Genomic DNA, 16518 nt, shown 5'->3' with positions numbered 1-16518 from the left:
CATGGTCGATCAAAACTTTAAATTCGACATACGGGTACTTGAAATAACCTTACACGTCACATGAAAAAATAATGCCAAGAGATGAAAAGTCCTTAAAAGCGGCAGGTGAACTCGAAACTTACGGTAAAGTTATTATTTTTGACATTAACTTGGCCAAGTAAAATTTGATTGGTAGACTGCATGCCTGTGGGAGTTTATATTCTGTTACAAAATCAACAAAAACGTTTATTACACCATCTTTGAATGAACAGCCAGGGTTGGTTAACGGTTGAAAGACTCAAATAATGGCAGAACTGTATTTCTTTACTAACATGGAGTGATTTTGGGCGTGGATAATTGTAGTTTTGTGGGTAATTTCATGTTGAGGCGTGAGAAAACATAAGATGGAATTAGAAATATAGTATAGGTTTGGGACAAATTTTTAACCTTTTTTTACAAAAAAACAACTACTTTTTTGTTCATTTAGTGACAACTGAAGATTTTGGAATGAATTTTATTTGATCAAAACAAAACGAAATTCTTCACAAGGTCATTTCATATCAGAACAGAGATTGACAATTTTCTGGAAAAATGTGGGCTGTTTGTTTTGGTCAAGGTCGCCATTTGAACTAATTAGGGAACGCATAATTTTTGTGTCATGAATTTTCGTGAAGTAAACTATTTTGGTTAATCCACTTTTCTTCAAATCAAACAAGAAACAGGAGGTAGGTACTATAGGCTAGCAACTTTCGGCTTTTCCATTCTGTGATTTCTTTTCATGGTTCTTAAACTAATTATTATAGATTATCATCTTCTTTCGAATTTAAAAGCACAGTATTCCCACGTGAAATCAAAGTTACACACTTAAGTATAAGTGCATACGAACTGTATCCCCTATCCACATAAATCGATAGTTTTTTTTTTACTTTTCAAAGTCATCCCAAAGCTCAACCCGGCCTAGGGAAAAGCTCATTGTTCCTTCACAATAGTTTCCTGATTACAAAATATATCAATTGCAAAGTTAAACAAGGGATTAGTTAATCACAGTGCCTAAGTTTCTCATTTTTGAGAATTTTCACCCCAGGAAAACTGAGCTTTTCCCCAGAAACAGTTTCATGATTGCCACAAGATGGTATAGTACAGTATTGTAATTTGAGAACAAAATTCAGATTTTTCTAAATGAAACAAATGAAAGTAATAGTACATTAAAGAACAGAAATTTTGCAAAATTTATCAAACCTCAATTTGAAAGCAGACGAAAAAGTTATTAAATCCACACAACAGCCACCGAAAATAAGAAAAGTAAAATTTTCAGGGTGCAAACTTCGGTAATTTCTGTTTAGGTGGTTTTTGTTTTCGAAAGAAGCATTTTGGGTGGTTTTTGCATCTTTTTTAACGTGCACACATTTAATCTAATTATTTAGTAAGTCTATAAAGCACGACTTGCAGTCGGCTACACAGCCGAGTGGTGAAAGCCCTGGTTTAACGCTCACAAGGGCGGCGGTTCGACACCGTTCAAGAGCATGCGGTTGGGTCTTTGGCAGAACCTCTTAGACATGCCTAGGAGGGGGCATGGAATTGGCTTCCTTGCCTTCACCCAATCTAAATCTTCTACCACCGGCGTAATCCTGGATACAAAGGCGTAATGCAACTGCTAACTACAATTTAAAAGTAAAGGTGGTCTTATCCGGCGTAGGATAAAGACAAATAGTGATGCAACAAACAAAAGCGGAAACACAGCTACGCAAGGATGATTTTTCAAATCGTGTAAATGCCACTTTCACCCTGGAGCATACATGTAACAATAGATGCTTTATGACATTAAAGAGAACACTTAACAAGCCTAGTTTGACAAGGTTCACGTAGTGTTGCATTGTATTTCGATATCAGTATGATGTAAAGAATTAGCAAAAGCAGAGAGGAAACACCAGCTTGAAGTGGAAAATTAATGAGCAAAGAATCAATATCGTCAAGTACAGTCTTATCATTGTCTAAACATGCTCCAGAAGTGCATGTAAACACAAGAGTGATAATTTGACAGATACCACCCATAATAAAGGCATTGTCTCGAAACAGAGACCGTCAAAACTACAACAAATGTCTGTATTTGCATTTCAACAGAGCCAAGTACTCTTCCTCTTTCTATTTATCACATGACGTCAATGAATAACAAAATGAAAATGTGCACACCTGTGTACCTGGGCAGCAATGATTACTACAGTAGGCTACCATATTTTAAAAGCTATACTTTGTCATGCTGTTTGCACACTGCACAGTATCCTTTTGTTTCAGCAAACGAATTGTCAACACTGATTGGAAACAGTGAAATTTCAAGTTAGGTTAAATCTTGCAAAAATATTTTACGTCTTGTTTTTAATTCATATTCTTTCGTTGTCGGAACTTCAGGTGTACAAGATAAGGCTACAGATTCCCAGATCGCATAAAGAATCTAAACGTAGTGAGGTTATCCATTAAGTACACCTAACAGGGTGCGCCAAGTTTTGAATTAAAAATAGATACAAGAAACAAAACGAACTTCTTCAACTTTAAAAATTACATGCTGTCTGGTCACGGTCGATCAGACAGCTGTGACCCCATTGAAAGCAGATGTAATAAAACCAAATTGTTACTTTTGCAAGGATGAAGTTCTTAAGAATACCCGTAAGCCTTTTCAACTCGTTTTAACAGCAATTCTTATACTTGTGAACATTAAAACGATTTTTATTACATGAAGTATGTTTGAGTTGTCCTTTTTATCATACCACACTGGCATGGTTAGTTTTCTGTGTAATCTTGTTCACAAAATTGCACTTTTTTGAAGAATAGAAAGAATCACAAAAAAAAATAGAAAAAAACGTGAACAACCATTGAGATTCAAGTTTTCTTCGTCCTTCAAGCATAGCCAGCAAATATTGTTTTTCTAACATCGTTTCAACGTTTAGCGGCATTGAAATAACACACAAAAAGCAACATTTTTGAGCTGGAAAAATTTCATGAAATTGTTTACTTTGTGTATGCCTGCCTTGTATCATAAAATGCAGAAGTTCTTTTCGTCTATTTAGCCATCTTCAAATAACTTTCCAGACTTTGATATTAAAATTATCACCAAAAAGGTGTTGTCTTGTCACTGTAAGCCTTAACTATTTGTCAAGGACTACAATTACCTCACCAGTTAAAAGCCACACACAATGGGTTATAAAAACAACAGTAAAAATGATACATTGAACCTGGTCTTTGATCCTTTTCAATTTTACTGTCAAACATAAATTCTGGTCATTAAAAGGTGGATAGACGTTCATATAAAATTACCAGTAATTACCAAAAGAGCTAAGATTCAACGCTAACATTAAGCACATCAAACAGCTATTCACCTACGGTAACAAATCGTTACAATAAAATCAACTCTTCTTCAATGACTTTACCTGACCCTTGAAACAAACAAGCGAAACGTTTGTATGGACATTATCTTAGGGTTGCCTATAGTTGTGGTAAATCGCTGCAGTATAAACTTCAAAAGTGTATTTTCCATCAACAACAATTTACCGTTAAAATGAAGTCTATTATCACAAAATAAGTATGAGTTAAAACCTTAAATAAATTAAAAGTTCACAATTCTATACTCAATTTTGAGAATCTTATTGTCTTCCACTGCTATAAACAGTTTATCTATGTGGTCATTATCATATCATCCAATTTAATGGAAATATTTGCTCAGCCATGTCAGACAAATCGCATCAAGAAAATTAAATAAAGTTTCTTCTAGTACGGTAACTGTACAAATTTGCAAACCCATCCGTTATGCATGAATAACTCGGAAAAACGTTTGGTTCTGCTTGAGTGAAGCTTGGCCGCAAGTGCCCCCAAGTAGGAAGCGAATGGCGACGATACAAGGGTTAAAAAATGAAACCAGAAGCTGTAATCGCTTCACAAGAAATGCTTGGCCTACACTGTAAATCTGTGAAGAGATCAAGGCACGTACAAGTACAATCGCACATCTGTCATGTGAAGGGGTTGTGCATCGTAAAATAGTATCTTTTTGTTTTCATGAGCACAACCCGCAGAAACAAACGAAAGAGTAGAAAAAACAGCAGATAGATTCCAACAAAGCAATCCAGTCGAAATATTTCTTGAGTTGTGTACATCAGTAGCCTATTATAAATCAAGTTTCCTCTTTGTGGTTGGAATAAAGCAATATGATATCAAAGTGAAGAAAAATTAAATGGTTATTCAAACAATAAATCACAGGCGAATAGGCCTTCTTATAGTTAGATTTACCATACAAAGGCCTTTTCTGTGTAAACAATGACTAGTCTGTGTAAAATTTGTTTTCATAAACGTAATATTTTCAAACTTTGCTTGTACAGCTACCAATAAAACTAGGTGATTTGTTTGGCATTGGGAGTTTAAAAGAAAAGAAAATGTCTAACCAGCTCCATGAAATTGGTGTGGCTGCCAAGAAAGTCGTCAAAAAGCAAGCTGAGACTGTGCTTGGACATAATTTAGACCACACTAAGAAAACACAGCTGCCTGTTTTAATGCTGATAACATATTGTAGAAACAAAATCAAAAAGCAACCAGTCTAACTATCAGTTGACGAAAAAGTGCCATTCAGTATTTTGCAAGAAACTTTACTAAATCACTCTTATGATGAGAAAGAACAAACCATAGAAAACATACTACTGACTCTATTTCTAAACGTTGTTTTCTTAGACTTTTTTTCTTGGCAATTGGCTGGCAAGAATAGTTATCATTGTGACAAATAGTAGGCCTAGACTACTGTATGTTGGGTTGCTTGCACCATTGCACAAAATAGTTGGCATTGGGTTGCTAGCACCATTGCACAAACAAGAAAAAAAAAACATCTCACCTGCTAAATGACTATGACTTGTATCTCGAATCCTTCTGTGCAGGTCTCGATGAGCGTCAGTGTAGTGTGCAGGCCATACACTTTGCCTGTTGCCCTGCAACCAAAGCAAAAGCTAGTATTTTTTTTAAATTTGATGAACCTGAGCATTCACTCGCAGTCAGGGACGGACCCAGAAAGTAGCCTTAGGGGAGGGAAAGCAATGTCAACAGAACACAATGATGCGTATGTCTACATAGATCTGACCTTGCAAATACACAGTAAAGTTACTTTTCTGTGTTTTTGGACGGGATAGATGGAAACCAGTCGTCTTTGTTATTCTGATAAGGTCCGTACAGTCGTGAGCTGCTGCACTATTGCTTCAATGCTCAACTAAAGCATGGGGTAGTGTCTTGGGAAGACCCTAATAATATTACTAAAGACAAACACATAGATTGACATCAATGCTGCCCAATCCACTTCATTTAAATTTTTACCCTAATATGCGTTGGAAAAGTATGAAAGTATGTGCTAACCAAACTGAAAACCATTCTTTTTTTACATTGATACAGCGTCTGCCGACGTCTGCATGTAAAAAAGGAGGTTGATTTGCCAGCTGTGGTATGCTTGACGTATAGAAGGGTGGTCACTGAAGCGTAAAACAATCGCAAATGAAACGTCTCTTTCCGGTAATAATCAAAACAACGTCTTCACAGACGGTTTAAGTCTTACGCACGTTACCTTGGACTGATCAGTCCCAAGTTTAATAGTAACTAATTCAATAAATACTTTACTTAGTTGGCAAGGTATTAATTTTCAATTAGTTATTAATTATCAGCTGCTGCAGACAGTTGCTACTGCAAGGAGAAATCTCTTTGTACGTAGCCTTCCTTCCATAGCGACGTCCGAACCCACATTGACCAATGCTGGTGAAATTAACAGGATGTTTTTTGAAGAAACAAGTTTAGTTGTATGCAAGTATTCGTAACTACATTTGGCAATCTATTGGAGTCGAACTTATCACTAAAAGAATTACTCACGCTCAAGCTTTTACGTGGTCAGCCATGCTCTGCACTCTCAACACCACAACATTACCTATCAGGGACATGGGGGCTGTGCGCTGTGAGTAACAATAGGGTATTCCCCAAAAACCGGCACCACCAAGTCAAGAGTAATCAAAAGCTTCTTTGATCCCAAATAGGAAATTGATGATAAAGGTGCTGCTTGGTTTGTCCTTACGTAAGTTTGTTATTATATTATGTTGATTTGCAGTTATGTAAAGAATTGAATCTGTAATTAATGATCGTCGGGCTGTCTAGCCTCGCACCAGAAAATTCATCTATTAGGTATCTCAGCTAACAAGGCTGCTTATCTAGTCAACGTTTGCTTACGTTATAACAATGTCATCACAGTGACTTTTCAAGGCAGAGCATTGCACCAACGGTAAGTGGTTCACATTTATCATGATTTTCTGAAACCACAGCAATAATTGGGAGTAAAACGCACTGAAGAAAATCTCCATACTGTTTATCAAAAACAACAAATCATCGTGTTTGAAAACTTGATCTGTTTTCAAGTTTATGTGAAAGCCTAATTCTCTAACTAGCAAGTTAATTTTCCAGCAAAATACGTTGATTCACATTGATTCAATGTAAAAATGACAGATTTTTCTGTCTGGGTTCCTGTTTACATTGATTCGGAAACGTAGAACCAACGTGAAATACAACAATTTGCTGGTTGGTATGGAAAGCCTACAGCAGGTTTTTCAAATAGATGTGAAACCGTATTGTAACCGACAATTAGTTCATTGCATCACATCAAACGTGAATTTTTTCTTTCTTGGCCTTTGCTTTCACTTTCATCAGGTGAACGTTGCTACTACTGCTAGAAAATATTTTTTTATATTCAGTTATGATTATTTGAAAATCAAACACCTAGCTTCAATAACTTGTGATAAAAAAAAAAGATTTGTATTTGTACAACAAGCAGACAGACAAAGACATTGAAAGAGTTTTATCAGGTCAGAAGCTAAAATAGATCTTCCTTGTGCTTTGGGGGGTTGAACTGTGATCACACAATATTGCAAGATTTGTAAATTCTCTATCCAGAACAACGTTTCAAAAGTGTCACTCTTAGTGAGAAGCTAAACAACTGTGAAAAGCTTCAGAAGATTGGGCAACCCTGTTTTTCTAATCCTTGAGAGACGTATGGCCACGTTACGTCATAGTGGATAAGAATGATTAGTCTATTTGGAACCAACGCGTGACAGGTTATTATCTTTCAAAAGTAAACGTCTTTTTACGTTGAATTTGTTCGAAAACTACACTCCAAACCGGAAAGCCGCAAACGAGTGGCGCTGTTTCGTTTGTTGGATAACAAAAGAGTCGCAGGGTCTTACAACTCAATAACATTTGTTGGGATTTGTATTTCCGATTTGTAAACCTCATGAACATCACAGCCGATGCTGCTGTCAATGAACGTTGAAGCAACGTTCAAAAGGTAACATTTATCAGCCTCTGTCAATTCTTGATAAGCTGTAAGGAAGACAACCGTTTGTGATTTTTGAAGTTGGACCAAAATTTCAAACTATATTTGTCAAACAAAAATAGTAAATTTGCTTTATCGCTTTGTTTTGTTTGCAGTGTTAACTCTGCGAATGGAAAGAGGGGCCCACTCACTTTTTTGTAGTTCTATGCTACCAAAATGCATTTTCACTAATTGTAAGCTTATTAAGAATAAGTTTTCTCTTTGCAATACTGGGAGCAATCTTTAAACTTTCTAAACTTCATATTTCTAAGAGGAGATTCTATTTAAAGTTTGAAAGTTATTTTTTGGTCTGTTTAATATCTAAAAATGAGTAAGGTTATTAAGTTAAGACAACGTCCAGTCTGTTTATTTAAGACTGGCTAGCAATTGAGTTAATTATTTACTCATTTTACGACCTTGTTCAAATCTTTCTGTGTTTATACATTTAGTTCAAACTGCTCTTAAAGAAAAAACACCAAAAGCATTTCTCCAAAAAGAGAAATCATACACAAAACGATCGTTATAAAACAACTTGATGATATTTAAAGATATTAATAATTGCATTGGTAAACAAATGACATTTTAGCACAGATGTTTCAACAACTATGAACATAGGAAGGATGTGAGTGTTTATTGTTCAAGTTGGCATTGTTTATGACACCTGGATATCAAGTGGCTGACAAAACATTACCACTTATGAAGTTAATTATTGAATCTTTTCAATTCTCTTCGACCACCCGTTAACAGAAGAGCTGAAAGTGAAACTAGTTATTTGATTCAATTTTAAATTGAATTTCAGATTAAAAAAAGCCTTTTCGCTCAATCCTAGCAATTCATTAGGCTGTATCTTGTTCTTGGGCAGGTTTCAAACCACGTTACAAAATAAACGAGATTGAAGTCACAAAATTACAAATTTCCGGCCTTCAACTGTCACTGGTATTGACAGGGTAGACAGGCCGTCGAGAGGATAATTTGGGCCCAGTACCAGTGAAATCCTCGAGCCCCAAATCAAGATCCTTCTCAGAAAAGTTCCGTCGTTTCTTCAAGTTTCTTCCCCTTAAAATCATCACAGGCGCGGATTCAAAAGTAAAAAGTACCCCCTGCCCTGGCCTTTCAACGTCCTGTCAATGCTACTGGCATTGATGTTGGTGGTGATGTATCCAACGGAACATGCTTTTAGATTGTGGTTGGTGCCTATGTTGTTGCTAATAACTGTTTTTGCCAACTTCGTGACCAAGTGGTCACTGGTGAGATTGCCTGAGCCATGCCCAAAAAGACATTAGTTCGACATCTATCGAGGGCACCTAGCTGTGGTTGAAAGGCGTTTAGTAACATGCTTGAAAAAGGACAAGAAGTTTGACTTCCTTGTCTTTCCAACCATTTTCTACATCTTGTACCATAGGTCATACTTCTAGATGCGGTAAAACACTGTCAAAAAACTTTCTGTCAATTGAAAGCTGTCCTTTTTAGAATGAGCCTCTTGGCCACAATGTTTACTTTACAAAACCGAATGTTGATGATTGAACCTTACGACCCAAGCACGCTTGTTTTCTCAATTTTTATGATGTGTTGTTGAAATTCGAATTGAGAAGGAGGTGAAAACAAAAACCTCTAATTAAGTGATTTTATTTTTCTAAAATTTAAACAGCCGTAAAGTAAATTTTGTCTGAATAAGTTCTCATTAAATTTACTTACCTCTGCAAATGAAGTCAGCAAGGACAGGACAATGAAACAAGAAGTTAGGAATGAAATCAAATTGTTGCAAATTTTGATGACGCAAACTTTGCTCGATTGCTGCAAATCGTAGACTTCGAGTTGTCTTTCTTGAATGTGGCGGGAATTCTCGCACAGCATTCCGGCCAAGTTTTAATATCTTTCTCAAAGGTCAAAGATGCCGAAGTTTGTCACAATGCAGGATAATATCTGGTTGAGTAAGTGACAATAGTCAATCAGTTTCCTAACAACCAGTCAGTAATTTGATTATTGATCAAAACTCGAGGAAATTTGGCAGCAAGCAGCTACGATTTCACCGAGATTTCAAACTTCAACAAATCGCAAAGATTGCGATTTATTTCCTATCCTAACTGGTCCTGCTGTAATGAAAAACAAGTAAATGTTATTCGAAAACCTGTGTTGCTACAAAAAAGTAACTTTATTAAGTCTAACGAAGTGGGGTAATGCATTGGAGCAAGCCTTCATACCAACATATTCGAATATTATAAAATTCAGTCTTTACTCATTTTCGTTGAAAATAAAGTTATATGTTTAGTGAAGACTTTCACTTTATACTTACAGCTAATTTTTAGTATGAAATGGGTTTCATTCCGTAACCGTCTGTACAATTTTTTTTTTGTAATTAGCTCTTCATCCTAGTGGCATAACATGATAAAGACGATAACCGGAACGAGATCCGCGCTTTTATAAACGCTTGACTTTTATTTCTTTTTTCTTTTTCACTTCGAAGATGTTGTACAATTGTACAACTCACAGTCGCAGGCCTAATCACAGCAAATAGATTCTGTAACACTTCGTCTTATCGCAACAAATTGTCGATCATCATCCGACAATATGGGTGGTTGATTTGGTTGGTTTTGAATCTTTATCCTCGGACTGACGAACCACTGATAGGTTATTCCTGGTAGTTTCGCATACTTGTAGAAGCTCTTGACGCAGGGCCGGTTATCGAGATTGGCAGAGTGAAGTTTTCCGATTGTTGAAATGTTGTTGCCGGAGAATTATTCCATCCATTAGGTGCCGTTGAATGGAGAGCAGTCCTACAATGCGTTGCTCAAGCGCACACCCCGAGAGTCGAACCAGCGCTGCGTGATCTTGAGTTGGTGCTTAAGCACTGAGCTAACGGTTTGTCACACGCAGGCTAACAGCATGAACAGAACTCAGCTAGCTAATTGCTGTTTGGAAAGCGGGGCTGTGCTACCTACAACTTTACAAGGTAGACACTTAAACATACAAAGCTTTGAAAGACAAATGAATCATTGGAACAATCAGAAGTTACCGGAACAGCGTTTCAACCAATCAGAAATTGCAAATAAAAAACAAAGAAAACACGCAAACATTTCTGATATACTCTAAAGTAAATTAAGTCAACGCTTTGCCGTCCACAGCTTGGCGTAGAGAGCTAAGGCAGTGGTGGTCATTTCGACGACGCGTGTTCGATTCCCATCCAAACCATAAATCTTCTTTCTTCTATCATTACCAAACAAAGCTCAAAGTTGTATCAACTCTCTGGCTGGATGCTAGAAAGATCACAATTGGACGGTAGTCACTTACACATGTTCTGATTGGTTGGCGGTGTCATCTGGTCTTACCAAAAAATGTTATATTCAAGTGGCTACAGTGCCATAACTTGAAACCGTTGGTGAACAAAGGCAGCTGAACAGGCCCACTGACAGCATATTTGATACAAACGCGTTGCAGTAGTTTAGATGAAAATTATAAGTAAATAAAAAATACCAATTTTTACTCTAAAACTTTCAGAATGAATTTTCAAAATTTTCAAATATTCAATGTTCAAACAGCATTCAACTTTCTGATGATCTCAAACAAGGGAGAAACAGCGTGGAAAGAGTTTTAGAGCCTAGTAACTGTATTTGATGTAACTCCACCTTACACAGGTTACATACTGTATAATAAGTTTGATCTCAATAGAAGCAGTTTCAATATTTTTTGATGTTCCTTGCAGGTCTCGTTTAAACTTCTGCAAAAAAAGAATAGAAATTGGAGTAGCTGTTTCTTGTCATGTAATCTACAAATGCTAAGGTAAAGATGATGTTTTTGAACATTGCATTCGTATCTTTTAAAAGAAATACGTTGGCTACTTATAAATTGTTATGGGTTAGAATAACTGGTTGGCAGACAAGTTCAAAAGATTATGCTTTTCTTGGGCAAGGGTTTTTGTTTTGAACAGCCCAGTGACAAGATTTCAAATGACTCTAGTCACACATTAACTGCACATTAACTCACACATTAACTGCACACATTAACTGCTGCACATTAACGCAGCTGCTCGCTGTACTAGTGAGTGCTCAGCCTTGTGCTGATAGCCGGGAAGAACGCCCCTTTCTTCACAATGTCTGTTTGCAGACGTTGAATTAATGACTGATTTGCTGTTTGGGTAAGGCATTGAAAAGATTCATGTTGAAAGTATTAGTTTAATAATTTCGGCCATAACCGAGCTTCTGGTCTTGGTCGTACCAAAATCGCACAACTTGAAGTGATGAACAGGAAGTCTATTGTCACGCTTGGCTGCCATACTTTTTTAGCTTGTGTTTGCATAATCGATTAAGGTTAATTACATCACAATGTACTTGTGCATTGTTTGATTAGTAAACAAATCACATTCTCATTTTAGTGTCACGTGAGGGCCAACGCAACAACATATCAACAGTTTTTAAAGTTACTTTTACAATATGCTCTGTTGCTCCCTCTTTTGTTAGGAAAGTTTTGTGCCGACTGACCGCAAGTGGCTATTGGATGGCAGTTCGAATATTTCTCTGTCTTCTCTTCAGATTAGTAAGATTACGTCATTACGTCTCATATTTTTCATGCTTGCACTCAGTCCAAACTGCACAAAAACTAAGTAGGAAAAAAGCTTTATCTGACCAAGTTATTAAAATTTTTAAACTATTAATATTTCTAGCAATGTTATGCGACGCAAGCATGAATTTAGAGGAAACTTCCTTGGTTTCGTATTATTTTACTTTCTTTACTAAAACATTCATAAAGTCTTCTCATGCCCCACAGGTCCACACAGCGATGTTATTAATTAAAATCACATGAACGCATAACCAAAAACTGAAATAAAATGGATGAGTTGAGAGCCCTACGACCAGTAGGCCTACCCTTCATAGAGTGGAGGGGAGAATTTTCCAGCTCGGATAGGCCTACCATATTTTCATCACCCAAAAAAAGACATGTTTAGTAAGCAAGTAAAATACAAGTGGATTTTTATTTTTTTATTTTATTTTTCTTGGATGATTACAGACTTATGCAGCAAAAGTTACAGCTAAAAAACAAAACATATTTATTTGTCAGATTCATTCGATGAACATTTTGCTGTTCTTTTAATTTTTATCTCAGAAAACATGCGTTTTACATTTTAGTCTATTGCAGACGAAAGAATTGCTCGAATTTTAGCAATTTATTAAAAAAAGTCTATCTGCAATGTTTGAAATATTCTGTTTGTTTTTAATGTGCCATCACTTTAAACAAAGCTAATGTTGGCTGGCTATCGGGTTTAAGACACCTTTGCACAAATTTGCACTAGCTTTAGTATAGATCAAACAGTTTAACATCATCAATGCCAACATGTTTCTCTGACAGATACTTCCCACACCGCTGAAAAGCGTTATCCTGTTTTTTTTTGTTGTAAGACAGAATAACAACCAATCAAAGGATGTAAACTCGGAAAATGAAATCAGTGGTTTATTCATCCAAACAGGCAACTCAGGAAGATCTTTGGGTTCAAAATCAGGACATTTAGAAGAAAAAACTCTACATTTAAAGAATACGTTGTGGTTTGTTCATGTTCCCGGCCCCTAAAATTATCCCGGGCCCGGGTCTAAAAGTACTCTCTGGACCCCCCTGTCAACGCTACTACCTAGACGCATTCTTGATCAAACTTCTGCAAGGTTGATATGAGATTAAATTGTCTTCGCTTGTTGGAAACAACAGTTTAATATTGTGCCTTTTTATTTATTTAGCGCCACCTAGTGTGCAGATCCTGTACCTTGCAACCCTGCTTTCTCATGCATGTTTTTTGAGGTTGGCTTTAGTATTCTTTTCGAAATCGATTGTCGGTGTTTGGTGGGCAGTCTTCTGTCTGGTCAATATTGTTTCGCAAATTGTTTGGTGCAGAGTCACTTAGAGCAAATCCCTGATCTAAATGAAACTGTTGTCGAAACTCGGGTGGTACAGTGTAAGAAGCGGAACCATTAGCACTAATTGCTGTGCCCCTGTGGAATCGCTGGCAGTCAGGTAGGTTTATTTTGGGTTTCCCTAGCATCGAACGATCAGAGAGACTCATCACACTAAGGATATTCGGTAGGTATTGAACATTTTCTACATCGCTTACCAATCAAAATAATCTGAAGAACGTGAACGCTCTCATGACGACCTCAGCAGCCCGTTGCTTCTTCAATCACAATCATACCGCGCTCTCTACAAATACTTTGTTGTCTTCCAAATGATTTGCCATGTTTTAAAAAAGCAGGCAGACTTAAAATATGCAAACACAGACTTAACGAGACAGACATGTGTTGTTTTTTTTTATGTGAAGAAAGAATCAAAGCTTACACATGCGTAGAATTCTTTACGGTTGTATCTTATTGTTGTTGCCTGGGATAAAAGTGTGTTAAAATCTTTTCATCATCTACAATTTCACTTTGTTAGCAAAGGTCATGCCTTGATGTGTTGTTGAAAACATGCGGCACACTTTTCGGACAATGTTTTTTATTTAATACGTTTAAAAAAAATACATTCGATAGACAATGGACACTGCACAGGAGTAAAAAAAATACGAGGTTATGGGAGTAGAGTTACCAAACACATAGCAAACGGAAGTTGCTTGTGACTATTGTCGCGACACACATTGCGATTATCATAGAAACAGTGGAATACCGGGACTACTCACTTTACTGTTTTTCTTGCGATATGGACTGCTGGGAGGGTCACTGTGGAAAATCAACTCAGTGGGTGCTCGACACCTGCCAAACATCTACACTGAGTCGCCGCCACTGCTTAACCCTTTGAAGGTTAGGAGGGCTGTCAATTCAACTTTTTTGTATCAACAGTTGAATCTCTAAAACCACTGAGGCTGCGACTACGAGATTTCTTGACTTTTCCTAACTTTTATTCACCTCTATTAAGCTGAAATTTTGAGCAAATGAAGGTTATAAATTGAGAGATATAAGGCATTTCTCAGCACATCCTCTGAAATATTTCATATTCTATTGTTCAAAATTTTCCCACCAGCTGGATGAAAGTAATTAATTTGGCCCATGTCTCCTTAATCCTAACTGTTTCACAGCGCGAAGGGAATTGGCTGTATGTAAAGTTATGTAAAAAATTTTTAATCACAACATTGCAATGCATGTTCTTCATTACTCAACCAAAAAATAATGTGTAAACTCAATAACAGTCATAAGTCACCTCAACTACAATTACAGTCACCTCAACATTTCAACTTAGATGAGCAGTTCTAAAATTCACATAAGTTTAATTTTCGGATATGCTCAGCGTGAATAATTTTACGAAGTGAATCTCAAATTCTGAAACCGTGCCTTAAAAAATAACAGAGACATCACTCCTAAAGCATAAGAAGAATCGACAGCCTCCCCAAACTGAGCAAGACTCCAGGAGCCCAATCTTCTAAAGGTTAAGGGTGATAAGAAGCAGAGCCCTGGAGTGACGAAGAAGGTTGACAGGAAGAAAAAGAAAAAAGGTTTTTAAGTTGAGGAAGTTTTGAAGTAATTTTAGGGAAATTCATTGGTGAACGTATGGCAATGCTAGAATTTGCCTTGTGAAATTAGTTTAGCTCAGTTTCCAGCCAGCAAGCCCGATTGGGGCCCAGTAAGAATTCAAGTGGGCACTTTGGTTTGTAGGAATACCATGTGGGTTATTTATGGGACACAAATTTGTTAACACAAGTCCAGTTTTTCATGTTTATTTAAGTAGGCTAATTGCCCCAAACCGAACCCTATCTTTCAATTTCCACTTCTTAATATTCTTCTTTCTTAAAAAAGAAAGCAGAAAATATAAGCACTAATGTTGGTTGAATTTTGGTAACCCAGCTGTAAAATCATCCAAACATGGGTGGAAAGTGGGTTGCCCAAAATTACTAAAATGTTTTTACAAAACAAAAATATTTTTATTGGCTGTATAAAAACAACTTTTTCACTCTTGTTTTCATGCAGCCAATAAATTTTGCAAGGGTTAGTGTGATATCTCATGTGAGTTCAGTATGGGCAGCCCATTTGCACAACAACATTTTACAAATTTAGTTAAAATTGAATTTCCCACATTAGTTCAGAATACGAGTAATTTAAATTAATACATCATTTGTTATAATGGTAACATAAATATTTTTACACGTTTTTTTCTTTCTCCTACCCTTCAACTACGAAGAAAAGCTGCTTTTATTACCTCTGAATTCGAAGATTTTTGGCGTGACGTTCAGTGCCGAATCGTAAGCTATCCGTCTATTCTAGCGTAAGCCATCCTAGAATCCAGATTCCAAAGACAACAGTTCGACACCGCTGGAAGCGTTTTTTTCAAACATTTTCAAACTGGGCTGCCCACTGCCCAGTACAGGCCCGTAGCCAGGGGGGGTTCTCAGGGTTCCCGGGAACCCCCCTTGAGCCGAAAAGGTCCACATTTTGGGGAAGGTGTAGTGTACATATGATCACAGGATCAGCTGAAACCTTCCAGATAGTTCTAAATAAGAGGTTTCTGGAAGATTGAAAACATTTTCGTCCCGGACGCGTTAATAACGAAAAATAAAATGATTGATTGTACGATAGTAAAGTCTTAAACTTTGATCATTGCTACCTCATAATGCCTTGTGTTGCGCTAGCGAATGTGACGTAAGTTGTTAAACTCGTATTTTCTCGGTTACAGAGTTTACGTAATAGTTAATCTTTCTTGCATTCTACCTTCTGGATAATTCTATTGATAAAGTTTTATGAATACAGTTCTCGTGATAAAAGATAGTTGACGTGAGAGCAGGCAACGGAATTGTGGACGCGTATTGGTTTAGTGCAGTGGTTCCCAACCTTTTTGTTGTCACGGACCTCTTTAGACAAATTATTAATTCTGCGGACCCCTACCTAAATTTTTCCTGAAACTCAATTAACATACTATTGACTATTGTAATAATTATGCTACTCAACTACTGTAGCCTACTGTGTCACATTGCATTGCCGCTATGACTCCTGCGGCAAATATTACGTTAAACAGTTGCTCAAATAAGAAAATGAATGAATTGTTCAAGAAATGTCAGCAGTATGTGATTATTAAGGTGACCCAAAGTGCCAGGCCGAAACTTTTTCAACGTAAGCAAATTTAATGAGAGAAATGAAAGTGAAAAGATCGCTTTTCGTTTTTTCCCAAAATTCATCAAGGTAGCATAATCACGGACCCCCAAAGGCTTTCTC

General features: G+C 36.8%; 1 protein-coding gene across 1 annotated transcript in view; it reads right to left on the bottom strand.

The window, feature by feature from the left end:
- Positions 1–9202, bottom strand: part of LOC145767641 (A disintegrin and metalloproteinase with thrombospondin motifs 18-like) — a 60430-nt gene extending 51228 nt beyond the window's left edge. The window contains exons 1-2 of the mRNA XM_082579502.1: positions 9044–9202; positions 4847–4940 (exon numbers count right to left, since the gene is read on the bottom strand). Coding sequence (XP_082435628.1) covers positions 4847–4940; positions 9044–9202 — 253 coding nt within the window. The remainder of the gene's footprint in view (positions 1–4846; positions 4941–9043) is intronic.
- Between the last annotated feature and the right edge of the window lie 7316 nt (positions 9203–16518).

This window comes from Aplidium turbinatum, chromosome 1, assembly GCF_918807975.1.
Source record: "Aplidium turbinatum chromosome 1, kaAplTurb1.1, whole genome shotgun sequence".
In the NCBI taxonomy this organism is placed as follows: Eukaryota; Metazoa; Chordata; class Ascidiacea; order Aplousobranchia; family Polyclinidae; genus Aplidium; species Aplidium turbinatum.
Note: the sequence above shows the minus strand (reverse complement) of the source record. Positions and strands in the feature narration are given on the sequence as shown.